The 23,649-nt window shown below is 45.3% G+C and overlaps 1 protein-coding gene across 6 annotated transcripts in view; it reads right to left on the bottom strand.

The window, feature by feature from the left end:
• Positions 1-23,649, bottom strand: part of AIFM2 (AIF family member 2) — a 28,290-nt gene that overhangs the window by 3,397 nt on the left and 1,244 nt on the right. For 2 of the 6 annotated variants that reach the window (XM_072628719.1, XM_072628720.1), the window contains exons 2-8: positions 15,897-16,077; positions 15,259-15,374; positions 14,483-14,602; positions 13,360-13,452; positions 11,070-11,178; positions 7,123-7,275; positions 2,287-2,370 (exon numbers count right to left, since the gene is read on the bottom strand). In XM_072628719.1, the coding sequence (XP_072484820.1) occupies positions 2,287-2,370; positions 7,123-7,275; positions 11,070-11,178; positions 13,360-13,452; positions 14,483-14,602; positions 15,259-15,374; positions 15,897-16,071 (850 nt within the window). In that variant the 5' untranslated portion in view covers positions 16,072-16,077. Of the gene's footprint in view, positions 1-2,286; positions 2,371-7,122; positions 7,276-11,069; positions 11,179-13,359; positions 13,453-14,482; positions 14,603-15,258; positions 15,375-15,896; positions 16,078-22,458; positions 22,571-23,649 lie in introns of those variants that run through there. The other 4 variants (XM_072628718.1, XM_072628723.1, XM_072628721.1 and 1 more) reach the window with 4 other exon arrangements.

The following is a 23,649-nucleotide window of genomic DNA, read 5'->3' as shown; positions in this document are numbered from 1 at the left end:
CCGCCAATGGAACAGAACTGTTGGGAGGGCAGTACTACAGAAAAGTAAGCAGCTACTATCATACATTATCAAAATCAGCAGCAGCATCATTACACAACAACTCCATTGGTTAATTTTCCTATTCCCTTTTGAGCATCTTATTGGAAGATGTTCAAAGATATGCAGTGGCTTAGAAGAAGGTAATCAGCTTACTAAAAATAAAGAAGCCAGAGTGCAGGGGAGTGAGGGGAGGATGGCCCTGAGAATCCAAGGGCAGAGGGTTCAAATGCCAGCTCTGCTAATTACTGACCTGTGTGACCTAGGAAAGTGATTTTCTCTCTTTGTGTGGGCCTCAGTCTGCTCCAGTAGATTGTAAAATTTCTTGAGAAGAAGGTTTGAGTGACATGCATGCCCAACAGAAGTCAACAATGTGACATGACAGCCAAAAATACTATCTTCGGCTGCGCAAGTGTCAGGAAATCAATAAAACACTCCAAATTAAATGGAGATCTATTTTAACATCCTATAATGTTGTTGCAAAAATGAAGATTAGGGGAAGGCAGTGAAAAATGTCAGAAAATAGAACTCAGAATCAAATGAAAGAGGCTAAAGGCTCACAGGAGACCCTGGATTTAATGCCCACGACATCAATGCTTTCTTAAAGAAAAAAAGCAGGAAAAATGAAATTACGACTTGTTACCAATGTGTAGGTCTTTTCCAAATCTGCTGTTTCTGTCGTCTGGTCATTGACTTGTTAGCACAAAGATCACACTAGCCAATTAGAAGAATAAACATGAAAAGGGAGGCAGTGTGGAACAGAAGAGAAAAATAAAAACACCAAGTTTCAGGGTGTAAGCCCTGAATTCAAGGTCACCTATGTGACCTTGGGCAAGTCACAACCTCTGAATAATTTGATGTATAAGAAGGTTGAACTAAATGGCTTCTAAGATTTCTTTCAGCAATAAATGCATATGCTCCTATGAGCCTAAAAATGATGTGCAATCAAAACAATTCTATCTTGACCTTTTTAAAATGCATGCACACACACACACAAAATAGGAAATAGATAAAGGAACAAACTGACCCAGATGATTACCATTTCCATAGGAAGATGAACTGAAAAATATAATTCCAAGGGGAATCATGCAGAGAGCTACAGCAACCAAAGACAATTCCAATTTAGTACGTACACTTATTTTATAAACTCTTACAGCAGAGAATAGTGGGAGATTATGAGCAGTCACGCATGGAATGAGATCCAAGCAAGCCAAATGACCCCAACAGTAGTTAATGTGGCGTTGGAACAAGAGCCACAGTAAAAAACAGAAAACAGTCACTAGTTTTGAAATTTTTCCCTCTCATTAAGATAACAGTCCCCGTCATACCATGGGCAAAGCAGCAGAAGAAACAAAGATGGGGCAGCTAGCATGGACCGTGCACACACAGAGATTAGAGGTAACACAAATTTTAGGGTGTTGAGGGCTCAATTCTCAAAATATATAAAAAAATGAAAGATACCAAAAAACTTGGAAAAATCACTAACATCCTTAATACCCTCCACAAAATGAACAGGAAGATATCAGTAACTACTCATCTATATGCCTATTTTCTAATCCCTACAAACTCTTCATATCAAGGGTCTCCTTGAGCATTATCAGGAGAATAATGGGACAGACCAGTTCCTACTAACACTATGCCACAATAGACCACATTTTCACAGTCACATAATTGACTTAAAAAGTATACATAATATCATTATGCTTATTGTTCACTAATTAAAAATAAGAATTTGAGCTATTAAACTGTGCTTGCCTTTTGCCCCAGTGATACCACTACTAGGTCTATACCATAAAGAGATGAAAGAAAGAGGAAAAGGACCCATATGTATAAAAATATTTATGGCAGCTCTTTTTTTGTGGTGGCAAAGAATGGAAACTAAAGGAGTGCTTATCAGCTGGGCACTGAATGGGTTATGCTTTATGAATGTGATGGAATACTATGGGGCTATAAAAAATGATGAAGGGGATGGTTTCAGAGAAACCTGGGAAGACGTGTATGAATTGATGCACAGTGAAGTGAGTAGGACCAGGAGGACAATAATAAAGACAAATGATCAAAAGACTTGGGAATTCTGATCAACACCAATAACCAACCCCAAGTCCAGAGGAGTCAGGATGAAATATCCCCCCTTGAAATAGAGAGCTCATAGGCTCAGAGCACAGATTAAGACATAATTTGGGAGGAGCCAAGATGGCGGAGTAGAAAGATACACATACGCTAGCTCCGAACCCACAGCCCATAAATAACCTGTAAAGGAGAACTCCCAACAAATTCTGGAGCAGCAGAAGCCACAGAACAACGGAGTGGAGGAGATTTCTGTTCCAGAGAGACCTGAAAAACCAATGCGAAAAGTCCATCATGCACTGGACTGGAGCCGAGCCCAGCCCTGCCTCAGCCACGTAGTACCAAGAGAAGCAGATCCAAGCATGCTTCAGGGACGGAATCTCCAGTGGGCCACTCCAGTCCCTCCACCCACAGGCGGCAAAGGTCAGTGAGAGAGTCTTTTTGGCTCGCCAAGAGGGGAGCAGGGTGTCTCCATAACTCAGGCCCCCTCGGGAGGCAGCAGTGGAGGCAGCAGCAGACAAGGGCTCCCAAAGCAGAAAGGAGCTTGGATCCATTGTTGAAGGTCTCTGCATAAACCCCAAGGGAACTGAGCCCCAAGTGGCGGCCCTGCCCCCACTTGAGCACCTGAACTCAATCTCACACCGAATAGCAGCCCCACCCCCACTGAAAGCCCTGAGGCTGGGAAGCAGCATTTGAATCTCAGACACCAAGCACTAGCTGGGTGGATCTGGAGGCGAGGTGGGGGTGGAGAGGACACTCAGAAGTCAAGTCACTGGCTGGGAAAATGCCCAGAAAAGGGAAAAAAAATAAGACTATAGAAGGTTACTTTCTTGGTGAACAGATATTTCCTCCCTTCCTTTCAGATGAGGAAGAACAATGCTTACCATCAGGGAAAGACATAGAAATCAAGGCTTCTGTATCCTAGTCCATCCAATGGGCTCAGGCCATGGAAGAGCTCAAAAAGGATTTTGAAAATCAAGTGAGAGAGGTGGAGGAAAAACTGGGAAGACAAATGAGAGAGATGCAAGAAAAGCATGAAAAGAAGGTCAGCACCCTGCTAAAGGAGACCCAAAAAAATGCTGAAGAAAATAACACCTTGAAAAATAGGTCTAACTCAATTGGCAAAAGAGGTTCAAAAAGCCAATGAGGAGAAGAATGCTTTCAAAAGCAGAATTAGCCAAATGGAAAAGGAGATTCAAAAGCTCACTGAAGAAAATAGTTCTTTCAAAATTAGAATGGAACAGATGGAGGCCAATGACTTTATGAGAAACCAAGAAATCACAAAACAAAATCAAAAGAATGAAAAAATAGAAGATAATGTGAAATATCTCATTGGAAAAACAACTGACTTGGAAAATAGATCCAGGAGAGACAATTTAAAAATTATGGGACTACCTGAAAGCCATGATCAAAAAAAGAGCCTAGACATCATATTTCATGAAATTATCAAGGAAAACTGCCCTGATATTCTAGAACCAGAGGGCAAAATAAGTATTCAAGGAATCCACCGATCACCTCCTGAAAGAGATCCAAAAAGAGAAACTCCTAGGAACATTGTGGCCAAATTCCAGAGTTCCCTGGTCAAGGAGAAAATATTGCAAGCAGCTAGAAAGAAACAATTCAAGTATTGTGGAAATACAATCAGGATAACACAAGATCTAGCAGCTTCTACATTAAGGGACTGAAGGGCATGGAATATGAAATTCCAGAACTCAAAGGAACTAGGACTAAAACCAAGAATCACCTACCCAGCAAAACTGAGTATGATACTTCAAGGGAAAAAATAGTCTTTCGTTGAAATTGGGGACTTTCAAGCATTCTTGATGAAAAGACCAGAGCTGAAAAGAAAATATGACTTTCAAACACAAGAATGAAGAGAAGCATGAAAAGGTGAACAGCAAAGAGAAGTCATAAGGGACTTACTAAAGTTGAACTGTTTACATTCCTACATGGAAAGACAATATTTGTAACTCTTGAAACTTTTCAGTATCTGGGTAGTGGGTGGGATTACACACACACACACATACACACACACACACACACAGCACAGAGTGAAGTGAATAGGATGGGATCATATCTTAAAAATATGAAATTAAGCAGTGAGAGAGAAATATATCAGGAGGAGAAAGGGAGAAATGGAATGGAGCAAATTATGTCTCATAAAAGAGGCAAGCAAAAGACTTTTTAGTGGAGGGAAAAAGAGGGGAGGTGAGAGAAAAACATGAAGTTTACTCTCATCACATTCGACTAAAGGAAGGAATAAAATGCACACTCATTTTGGTATGAAAATCTATCTTATAATACAGGAAAGTGGGGGAGAAGGGGATAAGCAGGGTGGGGGGGATGATGGAAGGGAGGGCAATGGGAGGAGGGAGCAATTTGAAGTCAACACTCTTGGGGAGGGACAGGATCAAAAGAGAGAACAGAAGCAATGGGGGGCAGGATAGGATGGAGGGAAATATAGTTAGTCTTACACAACACGACTATTATGGAAGTCATTTGCAAAACTACACAGATATGGCCTATATTGAATTGCGTGCCTTCCCAAAGGGAATGGGTGGGGAGGGAGGGAGGGATGAAGAGAAGTTGGAACTCAAAGTCTTAGGAACAACTGTCGAGTACTGTTCTTGCTACTAGGAAATAAGAAATACAGGTAAAGGGGTATAGAAAGTTATCTTGCCCTACAGGACAAAAGAGAAGATGGGGACAAAGCAAGGGAGGGATGATAGAAGAGAGGGCAGATTGGTGATGGAGGCAATTAGAATGCTCGGTGTTTTGGGGTGGGGGGAGGGGACAAATGGGGAGAAAATTTGGAACCCAAAATTTTGTGAAAATGAATGTTAAAAGTTAAATAAATAAATTTTAAAAAAATAAAAAATAAAAAAAAGACATAATTTGGGGGACATGGCCAATGAGGAAATTTTTTTTGCTTGGCTATACATGTCTATAAGAGGAGTTCTATCTTTTTTTTTTTTTAACCAGAAGTGGGGAAAGTGGTGGGAGAGAGAAAAAAAGCAGATCTTCATTTTTAAAAAATTAGTAAAAAAAAGAAAAAAACAAGTATTTGCTATCACAGAACCGTTTTGCCTCTGAGAAATACCAGCTGGGTGAGCCTGGGCAAGTCGTCAAACCTCTCCAGGTCTGTGGAGTTCCAGGAAATCCTCCATGTTTCCCAGGCAGTTCTTTTCTAGGAACTCCCCACGCTGATGAAATCCCATTACCACCTGCCCCAAAGCTCAAGAGACACAAGGTGCCAAGTTGGGGAGGGGGGCACGCACCTGCCATCCCTGCTATTGGTGAAACTGAAGATGGCAGATCACTGGAGCCTGGAGTTGTGAGGTGAGCTGATCCAGTGTCCTCACCAATGTGGTGAGCCCCCAACCCCAACAGACTGCACTGATATTGGGACTTGATCCAGAAACACCTCTACCTTCTAGTGTTGTTGTTGTTCTAATAGTGTTCTAGTTCTAGCATTTCAGTTATGTCTGACTCTTTGTTACCCCATTTGGGATTTTCTTGGAGAAGATATTAGCATAGCTTGCCAGATGAGGAAACTAAGGCAAACAGGGTTAAGTGACTTGCCCAGGGTCACACAGCTGTCTGAGGCCAAATGTGAACTCAGGTCTTCCTGACTCTAGGCTTGGTGCTTCATCCACTATGCTGCCTAGCTGCCACCCCCTCACCCCACCCCGTGTGAGCCTAAGGTCTCCAACAAAAAAGGGAGGTGAACATGAGAGCTACCCCGAAGAAGAATGGGTTGACTTGGGAGGTAATGAGCTCCCCATCCCTGGAGGTCTTTCAGCAGTGGGTAGATGACCATTTATTTGTTGGCAATTCTTATTCACAGATGGGTTGGACTAGATGCCTTCTGAGAACCCTTTGATTTTGATATTCTCGGATCCCATAAAGTAGTTATTTCTAAGAATTCCTCCCAACTCTAAATCTCATGATCCTAAAAGTACCTCTAAACTCTGAAAAATCTGCAAACTAGATCTGCTCCAAAGATGTCTGGAATTCTCTGAGAGTTATAACTCCACCCTCTGGGTCCCTTCTGAGGCCCCGTCTCCTGCAGCAGCCATTAGGAATGCCTAACCCACCGAAAAATGCAAGGCTGGAATCCCCAGTGAACCTTGGGTGCCATATTCTTATTTGGGTCCCACCAAACTTCTCTCTACTTATCAAGGGAAGTTAATCTCATCATGAAGAACACCTGGCCCCATCCTTCTACATCTGGGTCATGATAGGATCAGAACTTTCATTCAGCATCACCTTCCACTAGGGGACAGGCTCTCTTAGCGCTCAGATGCCCAAGAATTAAACTCAGAATCAGAATGTCTGCGCTGACAAGGGACCCCCACAGGCCGTTCAGCCCCATTCAGGGATCCTTGACCTTAAGGGTGTCATGGACCCCTCTGGAAGTCTGGTAAAGCCAATGGACCCCTCACAAGGCTAATTTTTAAACTTAAGAAAATAATAAACTACATAGGCTTACAAAAGAGACCAATTATATTGAAAAGCAGTCATCAAAACATAAAATAAATAAACAAGGTCACAGCCCCCAGGTTAAGAATCCCTGATCCACTGACAGCTAAGTCCCGATTAACATAAAGCAATCTCATTATTTCAATCCAAACTGCCCATTTCCATTGGGCTAGAACCAATTACCTTGTTTTACACAATTCCAACTTTGGATGGTGCACATTCAAATACTGTGTTAGTCCTGTTCTGCGGGCACAACTGAGAAGGGTGAGGACGCAGGTGACAGCCAGCATTTACAGACGCTTTAAGGTTTACAAACATTATCTCTTTTGATCCTCACAACCCCCCTGGGACAGAAGTGTTGCTCTTATTTCCATTTGACAGGTGGGGAAACTGAGGCATACAGAGGCCGTGACTTGCCCAGGGTCAAACAGCTAGTAAGTGTCTGAGGTGCAAGGAGCAGGTCCTGAGGCAGTCCAGCAACAGTGCAGGATTGCATTGCACCCCACCACTACCCTGAGCACTGGGGTCTGCACTTACCCAGGGCACTGCTGTACACAGAGGAGTTGATCTTAATCCCACTGCAGACAATCACCAGGTTTGCCTCCACCTGCGTCCCCTTGTCCGTCTTCACCTGGATGCTGTCATGATACTCATTGACAGGCAGCTCCTCCAGGTTACTCACTCGCTCACCTGGTGCCAGAAACGGAAAAGCTGTTAACAGGGGGCCGCAGACCTGGGGCTGGAAGGGGCCTGGAAAACCCTCTCATCCTTTCTCCTCCCCATTTTATAAATGAGAAAAACTGAGGCCCAGAGAGGTTCAAAGACTTGCCTAATAAGGTCACACAGGCACTAAATATCACTATTAAATGGGATGTGAACCCAGGTCCTCTGACTGTAGCCGCTGCTCAAAGTACTGGACATGCCTTAGCTGCCAAGTCAGCCAGTGAACCACTGAGCAGCTTAGCTGGTATTTATGACAGAAGGCAATTGCGGAAGGAAGGAAGGAAGGAGGGAAGGAAGGAAGGAAGGAAGGAAGGAAGGGAGGGAGGGAGGGAGGGAGGGAGGGAGGAAGGAAGGAAGGAAGGAAGGAAGGAAGGAAGGAAGGAAGGAAGGAAGGAAGGAAGGAAGGAAGGAAGGAAGGAAGGGAGGGAGGGAGGGAGGGAGGGAGGGAGGGAGGGAGGAAGGAAGGAAGGAAGGAAGGAAGGGAGGGAGGGAGGGAGGGAGGGAGGTATTGTGGACAAGTCAGAACACATATGCTCTCTAGCTCTGGCCCTGTACTTCTATAAAGGGGCCGCTGGTACATCAGCTCTGGGATAAGAGGGAAAGGCCAAGGGGGAATCTGGAGGTGAGGGCCACAGGGGCCCAGGCTGCTGTGTCCATCCCAGAATCCTAACTCCTCAGCTGAAGGAGAGGTCAGAGGTCCCCATTAGGTTACCTGCACCTAAGGAGAAATCTCTCTGATACCATCCCCAACATTGCCATGAGGTGAACAGCCAGATGCACAGGAAGACCAGTGGAGATGACCTCACCACTCCCATTTTCACGAAGCCTTCTTTTTACCTCCCCATCAAGCTGAGATTTCTGTTCCACCTTCCACCCCTAGCTCTTAACTCTCTCCCCTGGGGCCAAGCCAACCAAGGCTAATCCTCCTCCTGCAGTTCATGATACATGAAGACAGCACATACTGGGGAGAGAGATCACAGCCTGGCTCTAAGCTGGTCTCCCAGGCTTACCGTCCAGGACTTTCCTCCACACACGTCCTTGTCCCTACCACACAACAGCCCATTTCCCACCTACAAGCCTTTGCACCAGCTATCCCCCATGCTCTCCATTCTCTCTCCAACTCTGAGAATCCCTAGCTTCCTTCATGCTCTGTTCAAGTGGCACCTCCAGGAGGAAGCCTCTCCTTAACCTCCTTAACCAATCCCGTTCTTCAGTGCAAGGAGAAATTATTTCCTATCATCTTTGTATATATCATCTGCTCACCTTGTAAGCTCTTTGAGGGCAGGGACTACTTCATTTTTATATGTGCACCCCCAAGGGGCAGAGAGGTGGCACAGTGGATAGACCACCAGCCCTGGAGCCAGGAGGACCTGAATTCATATTGGCCTGAGATACTTACTAGCTGTGGGACCCTGGATGAGTCACTTAACCTCCATCTGTCTGCCTCAGTTTCCTCTACTATAAAATGAGAATAAAAACAGCACCAACCCCCCCAGGACTGTCATGAGGATCAAATGAGACAACCTAGGTCAAATGCTTGACAAATGGCTCAGTGGTGTGTCAATGCCGGGGATTACTACAGGCTCTTCCAGCTCTAAACGTACAAGCGAAGTGCTGACTGTTTTTACAACAATCGTCCAGGGGCCCGGTTTCCAGTGCCCTTGCCCTCCTGGGGGTGGGATCCAGGCTGTCAACGTCCTTCCCAAAATATAGACTGAGTAGCGCCTATCGGAGGATCCGCACTGGGGCAGAGGACAGCAAACTCATCCCCTCCCTTGCCCAGGTCCGCACTGTAGGTGGCCAGGACACACAGACACAGGCACAGACACACAGACACAGACACACAGACACAGACACACAGGCACAGACACACAGGCACAGACACATACACACACAGAGACACACACACACACAGAGACACTGACACAGACACGCAGGCACAGACACACAGACACGCAGAGACACAAAGACACAGAGACACACACACAGACACACACACACAGACACAGACACACACACACACACACACACACACACACACATACACACACAGAAACACACACACACACACACTCCGTGGCTGGCAGTTCCCTCTCCAGTTCCCTGAGGCTCCCTTCTTCCCGGAATCCCTTACCCAAGATAAGAACGTTCCTGGCATGCTTGGCCAAGAAACACAGTTGGCTGAAAGCGCTACCCAGTTCCTTTGCGAACTAAGATTTATGAGACGCTGGCTAAGGTGACCCAGCCAGGAATCTCCAGCTCGTGGATCCAAGCAGTAAGGGGGTGGTGCAATCTGGACAAGGCAAGGAGCACCCCACAACACACTCCCCATACATAGGGGAAGCCAACAGGCAGGCTGTTTGTGCTCTCTGATGGGAATTACTCATAGGGTAAGAATAATAAAAAATAACACTAATAACTAACATGAGTCTGAACGATCATAGCATTTGTACAGCAGAGGTTTTGGAGACTCCAGCAAGGCATTCACATTTAATCAAGCAAAGAGCCTTCCCCACCTCCAAAACACACCCATTAAAGGACCCTACTATACCAGACTGAACAACACAAGTCATAGCATGGCCTCAGTTTCTTCAGCTGTAAAATGGAGAATGAACTCCATTCTCCCTCAGGTCTCATTCAGCTCTAAATCTATAAAGTAGAGTTCTCACAACATGAGAAGAGGAATATTCCTTTTCATGTGGGCCCATCTCCACTAGAGTGGGATGAGGCAAAGGCAGCCTGCTAGGTACCTCCAATGGGCTCTTCAAGGAAGTGGGGCAGCCCTAGGAAAGGCTAACCCTGAGGACACCACTTACACCTGATGTTCAAGCTACAGAAAAGACATTGGAAAGAACCCCAAAGCTTCCCCACCCAACCTATCCTGGAGAAGGAAGATGGTAGGAATAAAGCAAGAGTCTCCTGGGGACATATGGGGAGTTGAGTGGGTCAGTAAGAAGCAGGTAGACAAGGTCATCCACTCTCATCCAGTGAATATGTCCTGCCCATGTATTGACAGGTCTAGAACCTATGTACTGATAGGTTCACAATATATCATTTGATCCTCACAACAACCCTAGAAGGGAGGTACTATTACAATCCCCATTTTATTGATGAGGAAACCAAGGCAGACAGAGCTAAACTGACTTTCCCAGGGTCACCAGCTAATTAAGCGTCTGAGACCAGATTTGAACTCAGCCCTTCCTGACTCCAGCCCTGGTATTCCATGCCTGGTAGGACACAACTGCCAAGGGCAGTAGGTTCACAAGGACACCCAGGTGGCATAGTGGATAGAACACTGGGTCTAGAGTCAGGAAGATCTGATTTCAAATCCACCCTCAGACACTTACTAGCTGTGAGACCCTGGGTGAGTCATTTAACCTTGTTTGCCTCAGTTTCCTCATCTGTAAAATGAGCTGGAGAAGGAAATGGCAAATCACTACAAGAAAACCCCAAATAGGAACATGGAGAGTCTGACATGACTGAACAATGATATTCATTGGATGACAATGCATGCTTAGAGCAAAGGGTATTAACTTGTAGCCCCTAAATTTATTTTTTAAAAATATTTTGATAATTTCATTTTAATACAAAAGATCAGCTGATGGTTGATCACCACTTATCCCTAAGTCAAGACTATCCAAGAGAGCTTCAAAGGTCTGGGAGTAAGGGATAACCCCCCAAGGGAATCAGGAGGGAAAGGGCAGATGAGGCAGGAGATGGGGTGGAGATCCTGGGTCCCAGGAGAATGGAGGGGTACCTACTCAGCACAAGTTTCACCCCTTTCTCGAGGAGAATCTCTTTCACTTCCTGCCGAACACAAGGAAGGAGCTCTGGGTCAGCCAGTAGGACTTTGGAATGAATGAGAGTGACCTGCAGACATGAATCAATAAAGTGCCTTTAGCCACGAGGTCCTCAGGCTTCCCCCAGGACACAGGGGAGCCTCTAGAGGCCACCTACCCCAAGCCTCTTCCTGTACTGAGGAAGAAAGACTATCGCAATCAATATCAATGAATAAAGGTCTGGTAAGCACCTACTACATGCCAGATACTCTGTGAATACCTGTACTCTCTACCTGAACAAAAGGCCAAGGAAGAAAATCATCCACATGTTCAAAATCATGTATAACAAGTTATTTTTGTAATAATAAAGCTAAGGGCAAAGCCATTACATCACGGGATAATAACACCACATTAGGAAATGGCATAAGGAGCCATTTCAGAGAAACTGGCGAGATCTGCACGAACTGATGCAGAGCGAGGCAAGCAGAACCAGGAAAACAACATCTACAGTAGTGACATTATCAAGACAAAAAACTTTAAGAGACTTCAGAACTGTCATCACAGCAAGGACCAGAGGCCCAATGATGAAGTGGAGGAGAGCAGCTAGACTCCAGATGCAGGAGAGACACTGTCAGACTAAGGCTGGACATCCCCTTGATCCTCCTGTGGCCTGTCAGACACGGACAACGTAAGGATTTGTTACGTGACTTTCAATTTGCTTTTATTTAAGGGAAGAGATGTTCAGGATAGGGTCACCACCACCACCCCAAAAAACTGAGGAAGGAACAGAAGGAATCAGAATGAAGCAGGCCAGCTTTGAATAATATATGCTGAATTTAATATCTACTTGAAAACATAAACAAATTCTGCCTAACAGTGATCCATGAATTCAGGGACAAGTCTCTTCCTCTGTTCCAAGCTCTATTATGGAAAATTTGCCCATTCTATTAGGTGTTTGAGTTCAAATTTTTTTAATGGAAAAAAGAAAAAGAAAAATGCCTTGCACATAAAATGAAGCTTTTAAAAATGCTCAAGTGATTGAGCCAGAGGAATAATGTGCTTTCTTTCCCCCAGGTCATGCAATTGGTTAAGGGCAAAGTGAGAATGTGAGGAGTCCAAACTCAGGGTTCAGCATTCTTTCCACTAACAATAATAATTATAGGAACACTGGAAGGAACATAGGAGGGAAGAGCCTGTGGTCCTAAGCTCCCCAAGGTGGCTGCTCCCTCCATCGATGCAAATTGCAGCCCATGCACATCCATATATCCTTCATGGCCTCTCCTAAGCACAAAGCAAAGGCTTGCCCAATGTACTAAAGGCCTTCCTAGCACACGGGGTGTCTGTCCTCAGATTAGGCTTCCCTCTGATCACATAACCAGCCCTTTGTCTTTCTCCATCATTAATTCCTTTCTTTGCACTGGACCTGGAATCAGGAAGACCTGAGTTCAAATCCAGTCTCAGACACTTTCTAGCTGTGTGACTCTGGGCAAGTCACTTAATTCTGTTTGCCTCAGTATTCTCATCTGCAGAATGAGCTGGAGAAGGAAATGGCAAAGCACGCCAGCATTTTTGCCAAGAAAACTTCACATGGAGTCATGAAGAACTGGACACAACTGACAAGTGACTGAACCACCACAAATCTCATTCAAGTGGAAGCTTAGGGAGGGCAGGGCCCCGCACTGTTCCTCTCTATCCCAAGCCCATGCTTAATAAACACTGACTGATTTCAGAAATGGGAGAACATGGCCTGGGAGGATGGGTGAGGCCGACACAGTGAGCCCCAGTATCAGGGGCAGAAGGGGAAGGCACGTGAGTGGGGAATTCGGCTAAAGAAAAGTCAAGACTGGAACGGCAGGAGACACAGATGTTTAAAGCTTCTGGAAGGCAGCAACGTGACCTCAAAGCAGTTGTCTGGGCTGAAGTTCTTCATCAACCAGATGAGGAGTCTGAGGCCTGGCAAGGGCTGAGTGACCCTCTGTTTATCCTGGGACAGGCTGGGAGCAAGGCCAGGCCCAGATTTCTCCTGACCACAGCCCGCATCATGCCCAGACCAGCACACGGGCCCCCTTCTCTGGCCAGGCCAGCATTCCCACAACCCAGCACCCACTGCATTCTCAGAGACATTGGAGGCTCCCCCTTCTGCTAAAGTTCTTCATCACCCCCACTCCCAGCCTCAGTGCCCCCACATGCCTTCCTTTCTGCAAACTCAAAATGCCTGGGAAAACCCTCCTGTCTGCCTGCCCCAGGCCCAAGGCCAAGGAACTACAGGTACCTCTTTCTCTGGATAATCAGTTTTAAGTTCTGCGGCCATCTCCACACCAGTTGAGCCTCCTCCCACCACAACAACACTCTGGGAGTTCTGGACCTGATCAAAAAAGGAAAGGAAGAAAAATTAGACAGGGAGCTCATCTCCTGCAGCTGTGTCCAGGAAGAAGCAACTCCTGAATCAAAACATAACAAGAAGAATTAATATTATCAGCATAATTAAGTAAGCTTAATATACTTAAAGCCCTTTACAATGTGGCTCCAGACTAAAGGCTTTATCTCTCCCCTTCACATTCTCTACATTCCAGATAGCCCTTCTTGCAGTTTCCCATCTCCCACCTCCACATCTTTGCTCTAGCTGTCCCCTGTGCTAGGAATGCCTTCCCTCATCATCTCAAGCTTCCTTCAAAGACTGGCTCAACTGCACTGGGCATCAAGGTCAGGATTGGAACCCAGGGCTCATGATGTCACATCGAGCTCTCTTGGGCATTAATTACCAAAAGAAAGATGGTTCTCCATACCTCTTCAAAATGCTTTATTTCAGAAATAAGGACCAAAGTGTTATTAACTCTGGCTACAGAAAGTAAGTTCTGGCTTTCAAAGGAAAACTTTGAAAGGTTTCAGAAATCCCATGGATACAGAGTCCAATAGTGACATCAAAGGTGACCAAACATACCTGTCAGCAGAGAGGTGGTAGACCACAGGGGCAGAACGAGGCATGCATTTTCGGACATGGACAATGTGCTGATTTGTTTTGCTGGGCTGCACAGATTTGTTAGAGGAGAGGCTTCTGATAGGGGGCTGCGGAGCCTTGTTTTTAAAGTTTTAAACAAGGAAAACGCAGGGAAAGGGGAAGAGGGAGAAGATACAGTATCCCACCTCCAGTCTTCTGTTCACAGATCCTCAGAATGTCAGAGGTGTAAGGGACCCCAAAGGCCGCTTAATCTAATCTAATCTAGCCGGTGCGTGCCTAAGGACTCCCTAGAAAACATCTCCAACAGATGCAGAGTAAGAAGAATGAGAAGGGGGTGCAGGGTGGACTAAAGGGGGCACTAAACAGAACTCCCCCAGCCAGGCCCCCTCATTACCAGCTCCATTTTCCTCAGAGCCCCGGGACCCCCCTGTCTCACCTGCTTCACCATCAATTCATAGGCCTCGATAGCTGACTGCAGGCTTGAAATCTGGTTAAACTTCCCTGGGAAGGGCCCGCTGCTGCCCGTAGCCAGGACAAGATGAGAGTAGGAAAGAGCCTGTGAGAAGGATGGGCAAAAAGGACAGAACTCTGCTTAGAATAATGAGGGAGGGGCATGGAGGAGTAAGCTACGCATAGCACCTACTATGTGTGGAGAGCTTTAGTAATGCCTCTCATTTGATCCTCACACCTACCCTAGGAGGTAGGTGCTGACATTATCCCCATTTTACAGCTAAGGAAACTGAGGCAAATAGGGCTAGTGAGTGTCAGAGGCAAGATTTGAGAACATGAATTTCTTCTCCCACTCCTATCTGGAAAGGGTCCTGTCACTCACTTTAGGCAAGTCTCTATCACGCCCAACAGAAGAGAGGCCAAGAGGTGGGGAGGTAGCAGGCAGAGCCAGGAAAGAGCTTCAGAAAAGAGAAGGATGGTTACTGCATTGGATTCAAATTCATTCCCATTATATTGGGAGCTCTGTGAGGGCAAAAAAACCACCTCACACAGGTCAACATCCTCCTTAGTGAGCCAGAAACTCACTCTTGTTCAGAAAATGCTCCATGAACACAAGCCTAAGAAGAACCAGTATGTGTGGACTAGGGTGACCTGGATGGTTAAAAGGGCAGGAAACCCCACCAGGAGGATCAAAGGGGATGTCCAACCTTAGTCTGCCCTTTGGGGCCAAGCTTTGCTCAAGTTCCCCCAGGCCACACCTACCTCACCCCTCTGGAGCAGGACCTTCTGATTTTCCAGGTCCAGCCCCACCACCAGGTCTTGCCGGAAGCTGTCCCCGAAGGTCTTTGCAAATGAAATGAAAGTCTTCTTGGCGAACCCTGAGGTGCAAACATTTGGTGAGGAAGGGGGGCACTGGGGCTGCCTCCAAAGAATCTTACAGCCTCCAGCCCTGGGGGTGGACAAAGGGTTTTCCTCCTAGCAGCCAGTGAGCTAAAGAAGGAAACCATCATTACTTCCATTTTACAGAGGAGAAAACAGAGAGGTTGTGACTGACCCTGGGTCACACAGCTAGGGAGCGTCCTATGCCCTTTCCACAACATGAATCACATCCTCTTTCTTTGAGTAAGGGCATTTTTTTAGAGCACTTAAGCCAGGGCAGCTCTGGGTAAAATAGTGAAGAAGGCAAAATTGGGGAGATGTTTTCCTTTGCCCCTCTCCCTCTGCTCTCATCCTAGCACAAGTCCCTGCCAGGCCCCTCCGCCTCTTCTCGCCCTCACTCTCAGATGGCTCTTGGGACAGAATCAGTCAAAGAGGGGAAAGGACTAGGACCAAGAATAGTAGAAATGGGGTCTAGCTGCAGCTCAGCCACTGTCTAGGCAAAAAAAAAAAGAAGAAATTACCACTCTCAACAGAGGCCCGGAGGGCCCCCACATTGTGATGGAAAGAATCTCTCATGTCCACCAGCGTGAAGGGGATGCCCCAGGACTGGAGCTGGCTGGCAGCCGCCATCCCACCGAAGCCGCCTCCGACAATCACCACATGCACCGACGCATCCACGGAGATCTGGGATCCCATCCTGGCCTTGACACCCCCAAGGAAGGAAGATGGACAAAGATCCAAAGATGAGCCAATCAAGCTGGGGCGCTCAGTCACTTCTAATGTCAGGCTCAGGTCAACTGGGCCCCACAGGATGAGACAGGGCAGGGGAGGGAGCAAGTCAGGACCCTGACAACCAGGTGGAAAGGTGGAGGACTGCAGGTACGGAATATGGTATACACTGCTAGATAGTCAACATTGATGGGTTTACTTAATTCTATTTCTCTGTTACAAAGGAGATTTCTCTTGGTGAGGGAGGGGAAATAAGAGGAATCTTTAGGAAATGTCACCTATATTTAAAAAACCATCAATAAAATATATTTTCAAAAATGAAAGCCAAGCTCAACTGAGGTCAAGTCTACAAGTGTGCTTTGTAGCACAGGGCATTTCTGAGCCTTCCGAGTCCTGGGCAGGACAAGACCCAATGACCATAAAGTCAGAACTGTGGAACTGTTTCCCTCAACCTCCAGCACTTCTTGGTCTGGACCTGAGACTTCCCTGGTGTGTGGGATGGCTCGGATCCCTACTTAAATCAATTATTCAGAGGCCTCTCAAAGTGATGACAGAAAGTTGATTTATTCGATTCTCAAGAAGCGGGACAATCCTACACCAGTTCACCTGGAGTAGGAAAGCCGAAGACAAAGAAAAGGTACCACCAACACCTAGCACTGTACCTGGAACACAGGAGGCAATTACTAAATGCTGGCTGATACCTCTGATCTATCCTAGCTTCCCTCCACCAACAAATCAGGGTGTCGCTGCCAATCAAACAGCAAAAGGTGATTGAGCACTTGCTTTGTTATATAGACTCTAACGCAAGTCCCTCCCCCCCCCACTGACCATTATTCTCATTAGCTGAGAATATGATCTTACATTCTAGACACGAAATCTAACCAATCCCTTTTGAAATGAAGACATTGAAGAATTAGGTAAACTTTATCCAATCATTGAGACCCTAATGTACTACACAGTTTTATATCCTTATATGGAATTATTCTGTTCTAAAAATATAGTAACCTTGAGCCTCTAGGTCTTACCTCACCCCTGGGAGAAGAATTACAATCTGAGAAGTCTTCACTAAACCTATTCCACTCACTGGTCTTGGGGCCATTCAATGGACAAAACCCACCTGACAATGCTCAACCAACATTTTTCAGTTGAATGCAAACACCTGACTTCCTCTTCCTGCCTTTGTAGGAATAATACTGCCAATGTCCTGAACCTTACAGGCTTGTCTTTGAGCATCAATTCTCATTAACCAGAATGATAAAGGTATAAGGTTACACTTATTTACATATGAAGAAAATGACACCTCTATAAGAGGAGGCCAAGGGCTGCAGCAGCCTGGGCTGGGGTCACCACACAAAGCTCCCAGATTTCCAAGCCAAAGACAAGCTCTTGCCCATGCTGGCCAAGGAGATAAGAAGTCTTTGTTTCTCAGAAAACTCAAAAAGTTTTGGGCAAAATCTAAGAAGATCCAGCATGAAAAGGCAAAGGGTCACAGTAAGAATTGGGAAATTGGGAATTGGGAAACAGCTTGACTGAAAACCATAAGTAGCAGAGATCCTGAGAAAAGTCCTCCTGTTCTGCCAACCTGGAAAGGAACAATATGTGGAGAGTCTAAAACAAAGCCTTTAAATAGGCACTTGGTTATTCAATCAATCAACAAGCTTTTATTAAGCACGTACTGTGCATGTGCCAAGCATTGTGCTAAACCCTGGAGTACAAAGGAAGACAAAATCCATCCTTGCTCTTGGGGAGTTTAATATATAATATAATATAACATAACATAATATAATATAAATCTAATATAACAGGTAAACTGTGTATAATTAGGGCCATATTCCAGCCATCAAGACTCCCCCTACCTTCCCACCTTTTTCCTCCTATCTCTCCCTCTAAAACACCACAGGCACTTAATCAAATCCGGGCTCTTCCAGAGAATCATGGGAGTCAGAGGGAACCTCACAAGTCAAAGTCCAGTCTTATTTTCTCTGGATCTCAGCTTCTCTACTCTGTCAAAGGCACAGGGGCTGGATTAGACCAAAGGTCTCTGAGGTCCTTATACCCCATGATCCTACCTCAGTGGTGACCTGAAAATGGCTTCTGCTCCTATCCTTCTGTTCCTTCGACACTCTGTGTTTCAACAGCTACATTTTCTCATCCAGCAAGGAATGGAATTCCCCATCCATCCACTGCCAGGCTGAGCCCAATTACAGGCAAAAGCCAGCAGCCCCAGGGGAGATAGAACCATCTTCCAGGGCTGAAACAGGCCCCTAACCGGACTTCTGTTTTCCAAGTTATTACTGATATCTCAGGACTATTTATAGCCATCATTTTACTCCACTACTCCACCTACAATGAATCCACCCAAGTAAAGAAAAACCTGCCAACAGAACACATTAAAGTAAGTCCGTTCTAGAGGCCTCAGTTTCCTCATCTGTAAAATGAGAAGACTGGACTAGACAGCCTTTAAGGTCCCTTCCAACGCTGACTCTATGATCGATCATGGCACATCAGTATTCCGTTACAATTTGCTATTGTGATATTCCCCAGTAAATGGGCACCCATGTGTCTCCCATGCTTTGCTCCCACAAAGAATGCTCTTGGGAATATTTGGAGATGGGACTTTCTTTCTGACTTTCTTTTGGGGGGTGTGCCTAGCAGTGGCATCCAGAGGCCAAAGGGAAAGAGCACAGTCCCCAAGTATCATTTATTCCCAGGGACTTCAGGTACCCCCAGACTGGCACAGACACACATCTGGCTCATAGTCCTAGCTTTTCTAAGTCCTGGTTGATGGAAAATAGGGATTGTTTTGATCTTTGTATATCCATCCCCCAAAGCCTAGCACGATACTTGGCACACAGTAGGTGCTTAATAAATGCATCCCGATTGTCTTTGTACCACCAACACCTAGCACTGTACCTGGAACACAGGAGGCAATTACTAAATGCTGGCTGATACCTCTGATCTATCCTAGCTTCCCTCCACCAACAAATCAGGGTGTCGCTGCCAATCAAACAGCAAAAGGTGATTGAGCACTTGCTATGTGCAAAGATAAAAAAACAAATTAAGACAAAGGAAAACAGTCCCCATCCTCAAAGAACTTGCCTCCAAATGTGGGGGGGGAAAGGGGGGCACAGAAATTCATTGAAGATGGGGGCAGAGCCAAGATGGTGGAGGAGAGACACACATATGCAGGCTCTCCCCACACAGCCCATAAAATACCTATAGAGAAGGACTCTCAACAAATTTTGGAGCAGCAGAAGTGGAGGACAACAGAGTAGAGGAGATTTCCAGCCCAGGGTGACCTGAAAGGCCCATGGGAAACGTCTGTTAGACCAGACAGTGGAGCCCAGCCCAGCCTTGGCCCAGAAGCACGTGGCTCATGAACAGCCCTCAGGGGCAGAATCTCCAGTCAAAGCAGCAGCAGCAGCAGCAAGTTCGCAGATCCCTCAACCCACAGGTGCCAAAGGGCAGTGACAGAATTTTTTCAGCTGGCCAGGAAGGGAGAAGGGCCTTCCCATAGCTCCGGCCTCAGGCAGTGGCCACAGAGGCCATGTTGGGCAAGCAGCAGCAGTTCACATGGCAGCCCCTACAGCAGCCTGCATCCATTGTTGGATCGTAAAACCCCTGGGGACACTGAGGAGCTGATTCTTACCTCAGCCCTGTGTAGAGGCTCTGAGGGCCTAAGATCTTTATCTCACACTGAATGGCGGCCCTGCCCCCACAACTTAATTGAATCTCAGCCTCCCAGTGCTGGCTTGGCAGAACTGGAGGCCAGGTGGCTGTGGAGAGGAAACTCTGCTAAGATTCTGGGCACAAAAATCTCTCCTGCTCCCAGACCAGTGTACACACTTGATTGTGACACCTTGGAGGAACTGAGATCTTACAGATTCTCAGAGTATACCCTACTCTTGACAAAGGACCCAAAAGTCAAGTAACTGGTTGGGAAAATGCCCAAAAAAGGGAAAAAAATAAGACTACAGAAGGTTACTTTCTCGGTGAACAGATATCTTCTCCCATCCTTTCAGATGAGGAAGAACAATGCTTACCATCAGGGAAAGACATAAAACTCAAGGCTTCTGTATCCCAAACATCTAAAATAAATATTCAATAGGCTCAGGCCATGGAAGAGCTCAAAAGGGATTTTGAAAATCAAGTAAGAGAGGTGGAGGAAAAACTGGGAAGACAAATGAGAGAGATGCAAGAAAAGCATGAAAAGTAGGTCAACACCCTGCTAAAGGAGACCCAAAAAAATGCTGAAGAAAATAACACCTTGAAAAATAGGCTAACTCAACTGGCAAAAGAGGTCCAAAAAGCCAATGAGGAGAAGAATGCTTTCAAAAGCAGAATTAGTCAAATGGAAAAGGAGGTTCAAAAGCTCACTGAAGAAAATAGTTCTTTCAAAATTAGAATGGAACAGATGGAGGCCAATGACTTTATGAGAAACCAAGAAATTACAAAACAAAACCAAAAAAATGAAAAAATGGAAGATAAAGTGAAATATCTCATTGGAAAAACAACTGACTTGGAAAATAGATCCAGGAGAGACAATTTAAAAATTATGGGGCTACCTGAAAGCCATGATCCAAAAAAGAGCCTAGACATCATCTTTCATGAAATTATCAAGGGAAACTGCCCTGAGATTCTAGAACCAAGGGGCAAAATAAATATTGAAAGAATCTACCAATCACCTCCTGAAAGAGATCCAAAAAAAGAAACTCCTAGGAACATTGTGGCCAAATTCTAGAGTTCCCTGGTCAAGGAGAAAATATTGTAAACAGCTAGAAAGAAACAATTCAAGTATTGTGGAAATACAATCAGGATAACACAATGTCTAGCAGCTTCTACATTAAGGGACTGAAGGGTGAGGAATATGATATTCCAGAAGTCAAAGGAACTAGGACTAAAACCAAGAATCACATACCCAGCAAAACTGAGTATAATACTTCAGGGGAAAAAATGGTCTTTCAATGAAATAGAGGGCTTTCAAGCATTCTTGATGAAAAGACCAGAGCTGAAAAGAAAATTTGACTTTCAAACACAAGAATCAAGAGAAGCATGAAAAGGTAAACAGCAAAGAGAAATCATAAGGGACTTACTAAAGTTGAACTATTTACATTCCTACATGGAAAGACAATATTTGTAACTCCTGAAACTTTTTTCAGTATCTGGGTAGTTGGTGGGATCACACACACACACACACACACACACACACACACAGAGCACAGGGTGAATTGAATAGGATGGAATCATATCTAAAAAAATGAAATTAAGGGATGAGAGAAATATATTGGGAGGAGAAAGGGAGAAATGGAATGGGGCAAATTATGTCTCATAAAAGAGGCAAGTAAAAGACTTTTCAGTGGAGGGGAGGTGAGAGAAAAAACATGAAGCTTACTCTCATCACATTGGACTAAAGGAAGGAATAAAATGTACACCCATTTTGGTATGAAAACCAATCTTACAATACAGGAAAGTGGGGGAGAAGGGATAAGCAGAGGGGATGATAGAAGGGAAGGCAATGAGAGGAGGGAGCAATTAGATGTCAACACTCTTGGGGGAGGGTCAGGGTCAAAAGACAGAGTAGAAGAAATGGGGGGCAGGATAGGATGGAGGGAAATATAGTTAGTCTTACACAACACGACTATTATGGAAGTCATTTGCAAAACTATACAGGTATGGCCTATACTGAATTGCTTGCCTTCCCAAAGGGAATGGGTGGGGAGGGAGGGATGAAGAGAAGCTGGAACTCAAAGTTTTAGGAACAACTGTTGAGTATTGTTCTTGCAGCTAGGAAATAAGAAATACAGGTAATGGGGTACAGAAATTTATCTTGCCCTTCAGGACAAAAGAGAAGATGGGGATAAGGGAAGGGAGGGATGTTAGAAGGGAGGGCAGACTGGTAATAGGGGTAATTAGAATGCTTGGCGTTTTGGGGTGGGGGAGGGGAGGAAAGGGGAGAAAATTTGGAACCCAAAATTTTGTGGAAATGAATATTGAAAACTTAAATAAATAAATTTAAATAAAAAAAAGAAATTCATTAAAGACAATAGCAGATCTATAGCACATCAATGGATTTATAATGAAGAGACCTAGCTTTGCCTCTCATAACACTAACCAACTGCATGACTGTGAATAAGTCACTCTCTGTGCTTCCGTTTCCCCATCTGTAAAATAAGAGAATCCAAAGACCAGGCCTTTCTAACCCCCACTTTCTTTCATGGACCTCTTTTGGTAGTCCTGTGAAGACTATGGCTCCCTCCCTTTAAAAACATAATATAAAATACAGTGGACTACAAAGAAAACCAATTATACTGAAATACAATTATCAAAATATTTTTTTATAACAAATTCACAGACCCCTTTGAAATCTATGATCAAGAAGTTCTGGGCCATCAGTTCATCTCTAAGGTTCCCTCGTAGTCCTAACCTTCTAGGTTCTAAGGCCCCTCCTGGGTTCTAAGGTTCCTTCCAGCTCTAATGTTCTGTGATTGTTCCATGACTCTGTGTGCTTCCCTACCTGTGTGTGACATCAGAGTCACTACCATTCCCAGAGCACTGAGCCTGGGCCTTGGCATCCAACAGGAGGTGATCAAGCCAAGGCTGGGAAAACCACCCAGGAGGAATAGTTTAGAAAAGGGACCAGCCTGGATGCTCTTTGGGGGCCTCTTCCCAGCCTGCAATGCTAGGAATCATAGATGTGGGCTGCACCACAGTAAGCCACCAATGAAGTATTTGTGCTTCACAAGGAAAAAGAATGTCTGGATATCTGTAATAAGAGATAGCCTTCCCTTTGGTCAAGATGCCCATGAGGGACAGCCATAGAAAGTGTTTACTCTTGGATTTTACAGGATAGCACAAGTCACTGAAAGTGATACACAATTCCTTTTGTGACAGCTGGCTTTCTTAATCAACACACCCTCTTGGAACTACTACCATGGGGGAAAAAAGAAGGGGGGAAGAGTCCTGCGACATTTTTTATGTTAAAAAGAGGTCTTCATTTTCCAAAAATATGGGAACCCTTGTAAGTTCTCTGCAGTCGAGGACTGTCTTGGACTCCTAGCCTCCCAGATACAGCTCTGCACTAGACTGGACAGAGCCAATCTGAAAGCCGCCAGGAAGAAGGAGAAATGAGATGCCTGTCAGAACAATCCTGTTTGGGAAGTGCTACAGGTATCCCCATTTTACAGATGAGAAGACTGAGGTTCACCCCTCCCCAGATAAAAGTGCTCCCCCCACCTTTGAATGGAAACCTATAGCTCTTTTCCCTAAGGTTCTGCCTCTCTCCCAGTCATCTATGTCTCTCCTCGCCTCATCCTACCACCACCACCATTGCCACTATATTTCAGGTTGCTCAAGCTGGGTCTCATTTGACCTCTGTATCGCCAGTCCAGGGGACACAATGGTTGTCATTCAATCATTTTCCAGTCTTGTCTGACTCTTCATGGCCCTGTTTAGGGTTTTCTTGGCTAAGATACTGGAGGGGTTTGCGGGTTCCTTCTCCAGCTCATTTTACAGATGAGGAAACTGAGGCAAACAAGGCTAAGTGAC

This window comes from Notamacropus eugenii, chromosome 1 (genome assembly GCF_028372415.1).
Source record: "Notamacropus eugenii isolate mMacEug1 chromosome 1, mMacEug1.pri_v2, whole genome shotgun sequence".
Lineage (NCBI taxonomy): Eukaryota > Metazoa > Chordata > Mammalia > Diprotodontia > Macropodidae > Notamacropus > Notamacropus eugenii.
This window is presented reverse-complemented; position numbering and strand designations above follow the sequence as displayed.